Genomic DNA, 14515 nt, shown 5'->3' on the forward strand with positions numbered 1-14515 from the left:
CACCACTACTGTGGTACAGGGTATAATAAGTTTGTGCATTTGTATGTAACGCCAAGAAGGAAAAGTCTGAGACCCATCGTTTAGTATAACGATCGTCTTAGAATTAAATTCTGAGTCGATTTAGCGATGTCCGTCTGTCTGTCTGTCCGTCTGTCTGTCTGTTGATGTATTTTTGTGTGCACAGTACAGCTCGCAGTTTTAGTTCGATTGTCCTAAAATTTGGTATAGGGTCCTGTTTCGGCTCAAAGACGATCCCTATTGATTTTGGAAAAAATCGGTTCAGATTTAGATACAGCTGCCATATACATTTTTCACCGATCTGGTCATAATTGGCGTGTATATCAACCGATCTTCCTCAAATTCCGTACATCCGAATATTTTAAGAGTCTCGCAAAACTTGCAAAATATCAGCCAAATCGGTTCAGATTTAGATATAGCTCCCATATATAGCTTTCGCCCGATTTACACTCATATGACTACAGAGGCCAATTTTTAAATCAGATTTAGTTGAAATTTTGCACAGGGAGTAGAATTAGCATTGTAGCTATGCGTGCAAAATTTGGTTGAAATCGGTTCAGATTTAGATATAGCTCCCATATATAGCTTTCGCCCGATTTACACTCATATGACCACAGAGGCCAATTTTTAACTCCGATTTAGTTGAACTTTTGCATAGGGAGTAGAATTAGCATTGTAGCTATGCGTGCCAAATTTGGTTGACATCGGTTCAGATTTAGATTTAGCTCCCATATATATGTTTTTCTGATTTCGACCAACATTTTCCTTGTAAAATCGCCACTGCTTAGTCGAAAATTTGAAAATATGACTCTAATTTTCCTAAACTTCTAATACATATATATCGAGCGATAAATCATAAATAAACGTTTGCGAAGTTTCCTTAAAATTGCTTCAGATTTAAATGTTTCCCATATTTATACCCTTCACCACTACTGTGGTACAGGGTATAATAAGTTTGTGCATTTGTATGTAACGCCAAGAAGGAGTAATCATAGACCAACCTTTTAGTATACGGATCGGCTTAGAATTAAATTCTGAGTCGATTTAGCGATGTCCGTCTGTCTGTCTGTCCGTCTGTCAGTCCGTCTGTCTGTCCGTCTGTCTGTCTGTCTGTCTGTCTGTTGATGTATTTTTGTGTGCAAAGTACAGCTCGCAGTTTTAGTCCGATTGTCCTAAAATTTGGTATAGGGTCCTGTTTCGGCTCAAAGACGATCCCTATTGATTTTGGAAAAAATCGGTTCAGATTTAGATATAGCTGCCATATATATTTTTCGCCGATCTGGTCATAATTGGCGTGTATATCAACCGATCTTCCTCAAATTCCGTACATCCGAATATTTTATGGGTCTCGAAAAACTTGCAAAATACCAGCCAAATCGGTTCAGATTTAGATATAGCTCTCATATATAGCTTTCGCCCGATTTACACTCATTTGCCCAAAGAGGCCAATCTTTAACTCCGATTTGGTTGAAATTTTGCACAGGGAGTAGAATTAGCATTGTAACTATGCGTGCCAAATTTGGTTGAAATCGGTTCAGATTTGGATATATCTCCCATATAGCTTTCGCCCGATTTACACTCATATTACCACAGAGGCCAATTTTTAACTCCGATTTAGTTGAAATTTTGCACAGGGAGTAGAATTAGCATTGAAACTATGCGTGCCAAATTTGGTTGAAATCGGTTCAGACTTGGATATATCTCCCATATATAGCTTTCGCCCGATTTACACTCATATGACCACAGAGGCCAATTTTTAACTCCGATTTAGTTGAAATTTTGCACAGAGAGTAGAATTAGCATTGTTGCTAGTCGTGCCAAATTTGGTTGAAATCGGTTCAGCTTTAGATATAGCTCCCATATATATGTTTTTCTGATTTCGACAAAAATGGTCAAAAAACCAACAATTTCCTTGTAAAATTGCCACTGCTTAGTCGCAAAGTTGTAAAAATGACTCTAATTTTCCTAAACTTCTAATACATATATATCGAGCGATAAATCATAAATAAACTTTTGCAAAGTTTCCTTAAAATTGCTTCAGATTTAAATGTTTCCCACAATTTTTTTACTAATTTTCCACCCTAGTGCATTAGCCGACTTAAATTTTGAGTCTATAGATTTTGTAGAAGTCTATCAAATTCTTCCAGATCGAGTGATATTTAAATGTATGTAATTGGGACAAACCTTTATATATAGCCCCCAACACATTTGACGGATGTGATATGGTATCGAAAATTTAGATCTACAAAGTGGTGCAGGGTATAATATAGTCGGCCCCGCCCGACTTTAGACTTTCCTTACTGGTTTTTTACTAAAATTGTGTTCCACCCTAGTGCATTAGCCAACTTAAATTTTGAGTCTATAGATTTTGTAGAAGTCTATCAAATTCTGTCCAGATCGAGTGCTATTTAAATGTATATATTTGGGACAAACCTTTATATATAGACCCAACACATTTGATGGATGTGATATGGTATCGAAAATTTAGATCTACAAAGTGGTGCAGGGTATCATATAGTTGGCCCCGTCCGATTTTAGACTTTCCTTACTTGTTTTTCTCCGATTTTGTTCTTCTTGTGCCATCAGAGTCTTTAACAAGTATATACGGCCGTAAGTTCGGCCACGTCGAATCTTATCTACCCTCCACCATGGATTGCGTAGAAACTGCTTCTAAACACTATCATCCACAATCGAAATACTTGGGTTGCGGTAACGCTTGCTGATGGCATCGTATCGTAAAACCCCCTAACACCGTCTTCTAAATTGTAAGTACGACCATACGTGGTATATATTAAATTAAATACGTATATAATTCAGTTTGACAAAATTTTCTATAGAAATAAAATTTTGCGAAAATTTTCTATAGAAATGAAATTTTGACAAACTTTTCTATAGAAATAAAATTTTGACAAAATTTTCTATAGAAATAAAATTTTGACAAAATTTTCTATAGAAATGAAATTTTGACAAAATTTTCTATAGAAATAAAATTTTGACAAAATTTTCTATAGAAATGAAATTTTGACAAAATTTTCTATAGATATTAAATTTTGACAAAATTTTCTATAGAAATAAAATTTTGACAAAATTTTCTATAGAAATGAAATTTTGACAAACTTTTCTATAGAAATAAAATTTTGACAAAATTTTTTATAGAAAAAAAATTTTGACAAAATTTTCTATAGAAATGAAATTTTGACAAAATTTTCTATAGAAAAAAAATTTGACTAAATTTTCTATAGAAATAAAATTTTGACAAAATTTTCTATAGACATGAAATTTTAACAAAATTTTTTATAGAAATAAAATTTTGACAAAATTTTCTGTAAAAATTAAATTTTAACAAAATTTCTATAAAAAATTTTTTTTTGACAAAATTTTCTATAGACATGAATTTTTAACAAACTTTCTATAAAAATTAAATTTTAACAAAAATTTGTATGGAAATAAAATTTTGACAAAATTTTCTATAGAAATAAAATTTTGGTAATTATTTTTTGGCTCGAGTGGCAACCATGATTATGAACCGATATGGACCAATTTTTGTGTGATTGGGGATCCGCTATATATAACTATAGACCCATATGGACCAATTTTGGAATGGTTGTTAGCGGCCATATAGTAACACCACGTTCCAAATTTGAACCGGATCGGATGAATTTTGCTCCTCCAAGAGGTTCCGGAGGTCAACTCTGGAGAACGGCTATATAAAGGGTGATTCTTTTGAGGTTAGGATTTTCATGCATTAGTATTTGACAGATCACGTGGGATTTCAGACATGGTGTCAAAGAGAAAGATGCTCAGTATGCTTTGACATTTCATCATGAATAGACTTACGATCTGCCACAACGTCGAATTTTCAGTGAATGGGCCCTAGAAAAGTTGGCAGAAAATCCGTTTTTTTATCGACAAATTTTGTTCAGCGATGAGGCTCATTTCTGGTTGAATGGCTACGTAAATAAGCAAAATTGCCGCATTTGGAGTGAAGAGCAACCAGAAGCCGTTCAAGAACTGCCCATGCATCCCGAAAAATGCACTGTTTGGTGTGGTTTGTACGCTGGTGGAATCATTGGACCGTATTTTTTCAAAGATGCTGTTGGACGCAACGTTACGGTGAATGGCGATCGCTATCGTTCGATGCTAACAAACTTTTTGTTGCCAAAAATGGAAGAACTGAACTTCTTTGACATGTGGTTTCAACAAGATGGCGCTACATGCCACACAGCTCGCGATTCTATGGCCATTTTGAGGGAAAACTTCGGAGAACAATTCATCTCAAGAAATGGACCGGTAAGTTGGCCACCAAGATCATGCGATTTGACGCCTTTAGACTATTTTTTGTGGGGCTACGTCAAGTCTAAAGTCTACAGAAATAAGCCAGCAACTATTCCAGCTTTGGAAGACAACATTTCCGAAGAATATCGGGCTATTCCGGCCGAAATGGTCGAAAAAATTGCCCAAAATTGGACTTTCCGAATGGACCACCTAAGACGCAGCCGCGGTCAACATTTAAATGAAATTATCTTCAAAAAGTAAATGTCATGGACCAATCTAACGTTTCAAATAAAGAACCGATGAGATTTTGCAAATTTTATGCGTTTTTAAAAAAAAAAAAGTTATCAAGCTCTTAACAAATCACCCTTTATAATTATGAAACGATATGAACCAATTCTGGCACGGTTGTTAGAGACCATATACTAACACCATGTTCCAAATTTCAACCGGATCGGATAAAATTTGCTTCTCTTAGAGGCTCCGCAAGCCAAATCTGGGGATCGGTTTATAAGGGGGTTATATATAATTAAGAACCGATATGGACCAATTTTTGCATGATTGTTAGAGACCACATACTAACACCACGTACTAAGTTTCAACCGGATCGGATGAATTCTGTTCCTCCAAGAGCCTCCGGAGGTCAACTCTGGAGAACGGTTTATATGGAGGCTATATATAATTATGGAACCAATATGGACCAATTTTTGCGTGGTTGTTATAGACCATATACCAACACCATGTACCAACTTTCAGCCGGATCGGATGAAATTTGCTTCTCTTCGTGGCTCCGCAAGTCAAATCTGGGGATCGGTTTATATGGGGGCTATATATAATTATGGACCGATATGGACCAATTTTTGCATGGTTGTTAAAGACCATATACTAACTCCATGTACTAAATTTCAGCCGGATCGGATGAAATTTGTTTCTCTCTGAGCCTCCGCAAGCCAAATCTGAGGATCGGTTTATATGGGGGCTATATATAATTATGAACCGATGTGGACCAATTTTTGCATGGTTGTTAGAGACCATATACCAACACGACGTACCACATTTCAGGCAGATCGGATGAAATATGCTTCTCTTAGAGACTCCGCAAGCCAAATCGGGGGATCAGTTTATATGGTGGCTATACATAATTATGGACCGATGTGGACCAATTTTTGCATGGTTATTAGAGACCATATATTAACAACATGTACCAAATTTCGGATGAAATTTGCTTCTCTTAGAGGATGAAATTTGCTTCTCTTAGAGGATTCGCAAGCCAAATTTGGGGGTCCGTTTATATGGGGGCTATACGTAAGAGTGGACCGATATGACCAATTTGCAATACCATCCGGTCTACATCAATAACAACTACTTGTGCCAAGTTTCAAGTCGATAGCTTGTTTCGTTCGGAAGTTAGTGTGATTTCAACAGACAGACGGACATGCTTAGATCGACTCAGAATTTCACCACGACCCAGAAGATAAATACTTTATGGGGTCTGAGAGCAATATCTCGATGTGTTACAAACGGATTGGTTAAGTTAATATACCCCTCATCCTATGGTGGAAGGTATAAAAATGAACTATATTCGTTGAAAAATGTATAAAGAACAAACGAAATTTCTATACCAACAACAAATTCCCTTACCCCTACAAAAGTGTCCTTAAAATTGGTAGAAATGTCCTCTGCAGTAATAAACAATGAGCTCGTAAAAGTGTTATTATGTTAGAATCTAGTTAATGATTTTACTGAACCGTAGAAAATTTCTTTAAAATTGGTAGAAATTTCGTGTACAATAATAAAAACAAGTAAGGAAAGTCTAAAGTCGGGCGGGGCCGACTATATTATACCCTGCACCACTTTGTAGATCTAAATTTTCGATACCATATCACATCCGTCAAATGTGTTTGGTGCTATATATAAAGGTTTGTCCCAAATATATACATTTAAATATCACTCGATTTGGACAGAATTTGATAGACTTTTACAAAATCTATAGACTCAAAATTTAAGTTGGCTAATGCACTAGGGTGGAACACAATTTTAGTAAAAAAATATGGAAACATTTAAATCTGAAGCAATTTTAAGGAAACTTCGCAAAATTTTATTTATGATTTATCGCTCGATATATATGTATTAGAAGTTTAGGAAAATTAGATTCATTTTTACAACTTTTCGACTAAGCAGTGGCGATTTAACAACGAAAATGTTGGTATTTTGACAATTTTTGTCGAAATCAGAAAAACATATATATGGGAGCTATATCTAAATCTGAACCGATTTCAATCAAATTTGGCACATATGACTATACTACCAATTTTACTCCTTGTGCAAAATGTCAAGCTAATCGGGATAAACCTCTTGCTTCTGGGTCCATATAAGTGCATATCGGGCGAAAGATATATATGGGAGCTATATCTAAATCTGAGTCTATTTCAACGAAATTTGGAACACATAGCTACAATGCTAAATCTACTCCCTGTGCAAAATTTCAACCAAATTAGGCCAAAACTCTGGCTTTTAGGACCATATTAGTCCATATCGGGCGAAATATATATATGGGAACTATATCTAAATATGAACCGATTTCAACCAAATTTTGCACACTTGACTATACTACTAATTGTACTCCTAGTGCAAAATTTCAACCAAATTCGGCCAAAAATCTGGCTTCTTGGGCCATATAAGTCCATATCGGGCGAAAGATATATATGGGAGCTATATCTAAATCTGAACCGATTTCAATCAAATTTTGCACACTTGACTATACGACTAAGTGTTATGTTTGTACAAAATTTCAAGCAAATCGGTATAAAATTCTGGCTGCTGGGTCCATATTAGTGCATATCGGGCGAAATATATATATGGGAGCTATATCTAAATCTGAACCGATTTCTTCCAAAATCAATAGGGTTCTATTCTGACCCAAATTAAGAACATGTGCCAAATTTGAAGGCGATTGGACTTAAATTGCGATCTAGACTTTGATCACAAAAATGTGTTCACAGACAGACGGACGGACAGACGGACATGGTTATATCGACTCAGGGACCCACCCTGAGCATTATTGCCAAAGACACCATGTGTCTATCTCGTCTCCTTCTGGGTGTTACAAACATATGCACTAACTTATAATACCCTGTTCCACAGTGTGGCGCAGGGTATAAAAAAATGAACTTACTGACGGTAAAGCTGTCTTAAGGGCCAAATCGTGGTAGCTTTTACTACCATTTAAGAAAAACATCATTAAGTTTTATAAAATTGAACTGACTGCTATGAAAAAACTGTTTAATACGTGTAAGTAAAAATTACGTTACTACGAAAAAATTACCAAATCTTTGTAATTTCAAACTATATCAGAGTACACCACTTTAAGTAAAATTTTTAACTGATTTTAAAGAGTTGCGTGAACTGCAAAAGAGTTAAAAATAATAATTATTACAAGATTTTCATAAAATTTTTGAAATTTGAACTAACTGGGTAGAAGTGCGATTAAATAAATAGAAGTTAAAAATTTGTCATAAATTTCTGTGTACGCACTTTATGTTAGTTATCCTGTGGTAACTAAATAGTTTCTAATAAATTTGAAGAAAAAAACAAGTTTTATCTCTTGAAGTAGTTATTACGAAAATTATGTTCCTCCTCTGCTTGTAGTTGTTTGGCACATGCCATATGAACATTGACATATTTTAGTTTCTTTTACATAGGTCCAGTACGAAGACAAATGGGCTATCAAAAGCTTTGAAAATGCTTCTCTTTTAACTCTTTTGATGATTGTCAAATAAAAGCTGCTTGAGTTTCGAACACCAATATCATTATCTCGTTTCATCTCAAAGTAGTAAGACCAAATATTAGCAGGTCTCAACAGCTCAGCATTTAATTGAAAACACTATGGCATTCAAAGTAAGTTACATTGTTAACATTTAAAAATCCCAATGACCCACAATGCAAATATCAAAATTATTTTTTGTTTGTATTTTTTTTTAGTTTGTATCCTTCTTCGCTTTACTCGCCTTGGCCAGTGCTGGTATTATTCCTGCCACTCAGGTATACCATGCTGCACCCACCACAGTGGTTAAAACTGTAGCTCCAGTAGCTCATGTTGCTGCCCACCCAGTTTACGCCAAGGCTGATGATGAATTCGATCCTCATCCTCAATACAAATATGGTTATGGTGTCAACGATGCTGTATCAGGTGATTCCAAGAGCCAAGTTGAGGAACGTGATGGTGATGTTGTTCGTGGTGAATACTCTTTGATCGATGCTGATGGTTTCAAACGTACTGTCCAATATACCGCTGATGATGTCAATGGTTTCAATGCTGTTGTCCACCGTGAACCATTGGTTGCTAAAGCTGCTGTAGCCGCTTCTGTAGCTCACTATTCCGCTCCAGCTGTTGTCAAGACTGTTGCCCCAGTTGCTCATTATGCTGCTCCTGCTTATACCACCTACTCTGCTCCCGCTGTTGTAAAATCTGTTGCACCAGCATATACCACATATTCTGCCCACCATTAAGAATGCCTGTGCCAGTTTGTGATTAATTATTTAAACAATTTTATTGTTATTTAGTTTAATAAGTTTTTAATAGTAGCAAAAAATGATGATAAATAATAATAGCAAAAAAAAAAAAATAAAAAAAATTTGTGGAACAGTTTTTGAGATATCGATCTTTTTTCACTAAACAAATTATATCTCGAGTTAGAAATGTCCAATTATATTGTTGGTACTTAATAGAAAGGTATTGAGATGACGAACCGCTGAACCTTCTTGATTATTTTTCTTTGTTGAACCAACCAGATTGTTCCAAAAATATTAGCAGACTGCTTAAATTAACGTTTTCCAGATCCGCCAGTAATCTGAAGCTATATGCTCCTAAAAGTTGCTTACGCTTTACACAAAATGCAGGACACTCACACAAGAGGTGTTTTATTGATTCCTGTTCCTCCGCATCATGACAGCTCATACAATAGTCATTATACTTCGCACCAATAGTTTTTGCAAAATCGCCTATCAGGCAGCGACCCGTTATAGCAGATATCAGGAGTGAAATCTGGCGTCTCTAGAACACTAGCATATCTAGTGTGCGGTTTAAGTTTAAATGGGGCCATATTTGCTTGGTGTCGTTACAACCCTTACAATTCTCCCATCGACCATTTGCCATCATGACAGCCTTCTCACGCAGTAAGAGCTTGCAGGTAGCCAGAGGCACACCAACAGATTCTAGTTCCCCTGGAATATGTAAGGTAGTTCCTAGCCTTGCTAGCTCATCTGCTTCGCAGTTCCCCGGTATGTTCCTGTGGCCAGGCACCCATATTAGGTGAATATTGTGCTGCTCAGCCATCTCATTGAGAGATTTGCGGCAGTCGATGGCCGTTTTCGAGTTGAGGAACACAGAGTCCAAGGATTTTATTGCAGGTTGACTGTCTGAGTATATATTAATGCCAATATTGCGTGGAGCATTACTTCTCAGCCAATTCACCACTTCTCTTATTGCTAATATTTCAGCCTGAAAAACACTACAGTGATCAGGTAATATTTTCGCTATTTGAAGTTCCAGATCTTTAGAATATACTCCAAAACCCACTTGGCCATCCAATTTCGAGCCATCAGTGTAGAAATCTATATATCTTTTATTCCCCGGGGTCCGTGTACACCACGCCTCACTGTTGGGAATTAGAGTCTCAAAATTTTTGTCGAAAAGTGGACTCGCCAAAGTGTAATCCACTACGTTAGGCACATCTGGCATTATTTTGAGGACCGAACTGTGACCGTAACTTTTTTCCGACCACAGCGATAGCTCGCGCAACCGCACAGCCGTTGTTGCAGCTGACTGTTTGGCCAAAATGTCTAAAGGCAATAGATGCAGTATGACATTAAGGGAGTTTGTTCCTGTCTTGCTGAATGCACCTGAGATACACAAGCACGCCATACGCTGAACTTTGTCTAAACTTGTCGGCTGGTGAAGTGCCGGCCACTAGACTACAACACCATATAGCATTATAGGTCTAACCACTGTCGTGTATAGCCAATGTACAATTTTTGGTTTTAGTCCCCACTTTTTCCCTATTGCCTTTTTGCACGAGTACAAAGCGACCGTGGCTTTTCTCGCCCTCTCTTCAATATTAAGCCTAAAATTCAGATTCCTGTCCAAAATAACGCCAAGGTATTTTGCAAACTCACCAAAGGGAATTTCAGTACCCCCTAAGGAAATGGGCCTAACCGTGGGAGTTTTGCGATCTTTGCAGTACATGACTATTTCTGTCTTTGCTGGATTTACACCAAGACCATTATCTTTCGCCCATTTCTCAGTCATCCGGAGAGCTCTCTGTATAATATATCTGGTTGTGGATGGGAATTTTCCCCTGACTGCTAGCGCCACATCATCTGCGTATGCCACCACTTGTATCCTTTCTTTTTCTAGGGAAACCAGAAGGTCGTTTATAGCAATATTCCAAAGAAGAGGTGATAGAACTCCTCCTTGAGGAGTGCCTCTGTTCACATACCTTTGTATGTTTGCTTGTCCTAGTGTGTCTGAAATGCGTCTCTTCCTTAGAAGTTCGTCTAATAGCCTAAGTATACCTGGATCAACATTCAGAGTTGTCAGTCCATTTAATATCGAGCTCGGATGGACATTATTGCGATAAGTTAAGTGGTTTAACAAATATGGATACAAAAAGGGCAAATTTTCACGTTCCGACTATAAAACATGATTTTTTTTTGAAAATTTGCCCTTTATGCATCGATAATTTTTGAACCTCTCAACTTATGACAGATCCAATTATACACGATTGTTCGCCATCGTTTCATTTAAGTATCAACAACGATATAATCGGACATTTGCAACTCAAGTTATTTAGTGAAAAAAGAGCGAAAAATAACGGGATATCTCAAAAACTGTTCCATAATTTTTTTTTTAAATGTTTTCGAATTCAGCAGCTCAAAAGTCACATCTCATCACATGTACCTAAAAAAATTATTTTGTAAACTAGTGTAATCTACAAAAATTTTAAGAAGATTTAGTCAACATTTTATTTCTATAGACAATTTTGTCAAAATTTGATTTCTATAGAAAATTTTGTTAAAGGCTTTATTTCTATTTTGTTAACATTTTATTTTTTTAGAAAATGTCAAAATTTTATTTCTATAGAAAATTTTGTCAAAATTTTATTTCTATAGAAAATTTCGTCAAAATTTTATTTCTAAAGAAAATTTGTGAAATACATCTTAGTTAGAGAGGAATAATTTGCAAAATCTACCAAAACGAAATATCCCGAACAAACAAAGTAGGTTAACAAGAACACATGAGAATCACGGTTGCCACTCGTCCAAATTTTATTTCTATAGAAAATTTTGTAATAATTTTATTTCTATAGAAAATTTTGTAAAAAATTTATTTCTATAGAAAATTTTGTCAAAATTTTATTTCTATAGAAAATTTTGTCCAAATTTTATTGCTATAGAAAATTTTGTAATAATTTTATTTCTATAGAAAATGTTGTCAAAATTTTATTTCCATAGAAAATTTTGTCAAAGTTTTATTTTTATACAAAATTTTATTTCTATAGAAAATTTTTTAAAAATTTTATTTCTATAGAAAATTTTATAAAAAGTTTATTTCTACACCCTCAACAAAATCGCTTCTCTAACATATGCTCCAAACATATTTTGCAGGAAGCACATATATTATTTGATATTGCCGAAACATTATTATGTTTGTTTTATACGAACATATTATATGTTTGGAAGCATTTTGAGCCCAAAAATATTATATGCTTGGAAGAATTTTCTCCCCAAGAAGATTGTGCTCATTCCCTCACATAATTTTCACTTCCACGGAATTTTTAGTTCTTGGCACCTTTTTCTGTAATACAAATAATGTTGAAGAAATTATTCAATTTTATAATTTTTTTAAATTTTATCTTTCGCCTGGACGGAGAATCGAACCGGGAACCATGCAATTTGTAAGCCAACACACTACCACTGGGCTACGTAGCTGTTATAGTCACCAATAGACAATTATCGTTATAAGTTACATTTATAAAGCATAGTTTGCAGCGCCCACGAGCCCATGCAAACATAACATTATTTAACCGAAACATACATTTGTTGGCCACGTGGAGCAGTGGTTAGCATACGTTCCGACTTCTTTTAACGAACCAAGAAAAACAATTGTGACCATAATGCCAAAATGATAAACAAAACACATGTTCACACATACATAAAATGCTGCTCTCAAGACGAAAACACATGCTTTTTTTTTTTTTAAATGTCTATTCTCTTCGTTCCGAACGTCTATTCTCTTTACTCCGAATACTCATATTTAGACTTAAGCATATCAAATTTTTGGCCTTATTATAAAACAGTTTTCCGAAACAACATACAAGCGGTTTCACAGAAATTCTCTATTTTGACTCTCTCGCTGTGTTATGTTGATATCTTTCGTCAACCCTCCCGGGTTCCATCTCTCTTTCTTTCTCTATACTCTCTCCCTCTCTCTCTTTGTCGCTCTCTGAATAAAATATAACAACATATATATGTTCACTCGAAATTTGTAAATTTATATATGTTTACATTCACACATATTATTTTTATAAAACATTCATGCCCCAAACATAATATATTCTAACATATTAACATATGTGTCCCAAACATTTAGTGTTAGTTTAGGAACATTGCATGTTTGCACTTAAATATATTGTGTTTAAAAATTGTGCCCGAAACACATTTTGTTTACATCGGAATATATGAAAAACATATTTTTCTAACAGTGTATAGAAAATTTTTTAAACATTTAATTTCTATAGAAAATTTTTTAAAAATTTTATTTCTATAGAAAATTTTGTAAAAATTTTATTTCCATAGAAAATTTTGTAAAAATTTTATTTCTATAGAACATTTTGTTAAAATTTTATTTATATAGAAAATTTTGTCAAAATTTTATTTCTATAGAAAATTTTGTAAAAATTTTATTTCTATAGAACATTTTGTAAAAATTTTATTTCTATAGAACATTTTGTTAAAATTTTATTTATATAGAAAATTTTATCCAAATGTTATTTATATAAAAAATTGTAACAAAATTTATATAGAAAATTTTATAAAAATTTTATTTATATAGAAAATTTTAACAAAATTTTATTTATATAGAAAATTTTGTAAAAATTTTAATTATATAGAAAATTTTGTCAAAAATGTATTTCCATAGAAAATGTTGTCAACGTTTTATTTCTATAGAAAATTTTGTCAAAATTTTATTTCCATAGAAAATTTTGTCAAAACTGTATTCCTATAGAAAATTTTAACATCATTTTATTTATATAGAAAATGTTTTCAAAATTTTATTTATATAGAAGATTTTATCAAAATTTTATTTCTATAGAAAATTTTGTCAAAATTTTAATTATATAGACAATTTTGTACTAATTGTATTTCTAAAGAAAATTGTAAAAAATTGTATTTTTATAGAAAATTGTAATAATTTTATTTCTATAAAAAATTTAAAAAATAAAGGAATTAACAATTTGTGACCTTAAACTAAAATTGTGAGAGTGAAATATAATATGTTTTCACAGTACAAACTATTTTCGGTTTTGGACAAATTCTGAAAATATATATGCTTGAAGCAGAATATTTTTGGGAGTATATGTTATAGAGGCGAAAATTTTGAGAGTTCATTTACATATGAACGCCGGAGATCAAAAATTTCTCCCCTATTTAATTGAAATTTTGCACAGATAATAGAATTACCGTTCCAAAGATGCTAGATCTTCAAAATAAATCTCAGCCTATATTTGAAGCTGCTTTATCTTAAATCTAAAGATTCAATATATCGATGAATTTAAGGATGATTTCTTTAAATCAAAAATGCGTTTCTTTACTTTAAGGAACATTTGTCTTAGTTCAAAGGCATACGACTTTAACGGAAGGATGCATATTTTCAAAATTTGTGACCTAAATTTAATTAAAATAATTGAAGCAAAGATATTTTAATTAAAATTTCAATATTTTAAAGAAATTTGTCCTTAATGTTTTGTAAATTACGCATCCTAAAATTTAGGTTGCTTTAATGTCATGAAATATTTTTTGCAGTACAGCCTAACATTACATAGTCCAACATACACGAAAAAAAATTTCACGAAATTTTTTCCTATTAAAGTCTTAATTGAGTTTTAAAAAATATTTAATTAAAAATTTTATTGATTCTACAAATTTTTTAATTGAAACAAAAATC

The 14515-nt window shown here is 33.7% G+C and overlaps 1 protein-coding gene across 1 annotated transcript; it reads left to right on the plus strand.

Moving 5' to 3' along the window:
* Positions 1–8112: 8112 nt before the first annotated feature.
* Positions 8113–8804, plus strand: LOC142222281 (larval cuticle protein A2B-like). Its single transcript, XM_075292318.1, has 2 exons — positions 8113–8187; positions 8272–8804. The coding sequence occupies exons 1-2, from the start codon at positions 8176–8178 to the stop codon at positions 8797–8799; spliced, it is 540 nt and encodes a 179-aa protein (XP_075148433.1). The 5' UTR covers positions 8113–8175; the 3' UTR covers positions 8800–8804.
* The last annotated feature ends 5711 nt before the right edge of the window (positions 8805–14515 follow it).

This window comes from Haematobia irritans, chromosome 1 (genome assembly GCF_050003625.1).
Source record: "Haematobia irritans isolate KBUSLIRL chromosome 1, ASM5000362v1, whole genome shotgun sequence".
NCBI classification, from domain to species: Eukaryota; Metazoa; Arthropoda; class Insecta; order Diptera; family Muscidae; genus Haematobia; species Haematobia irritans.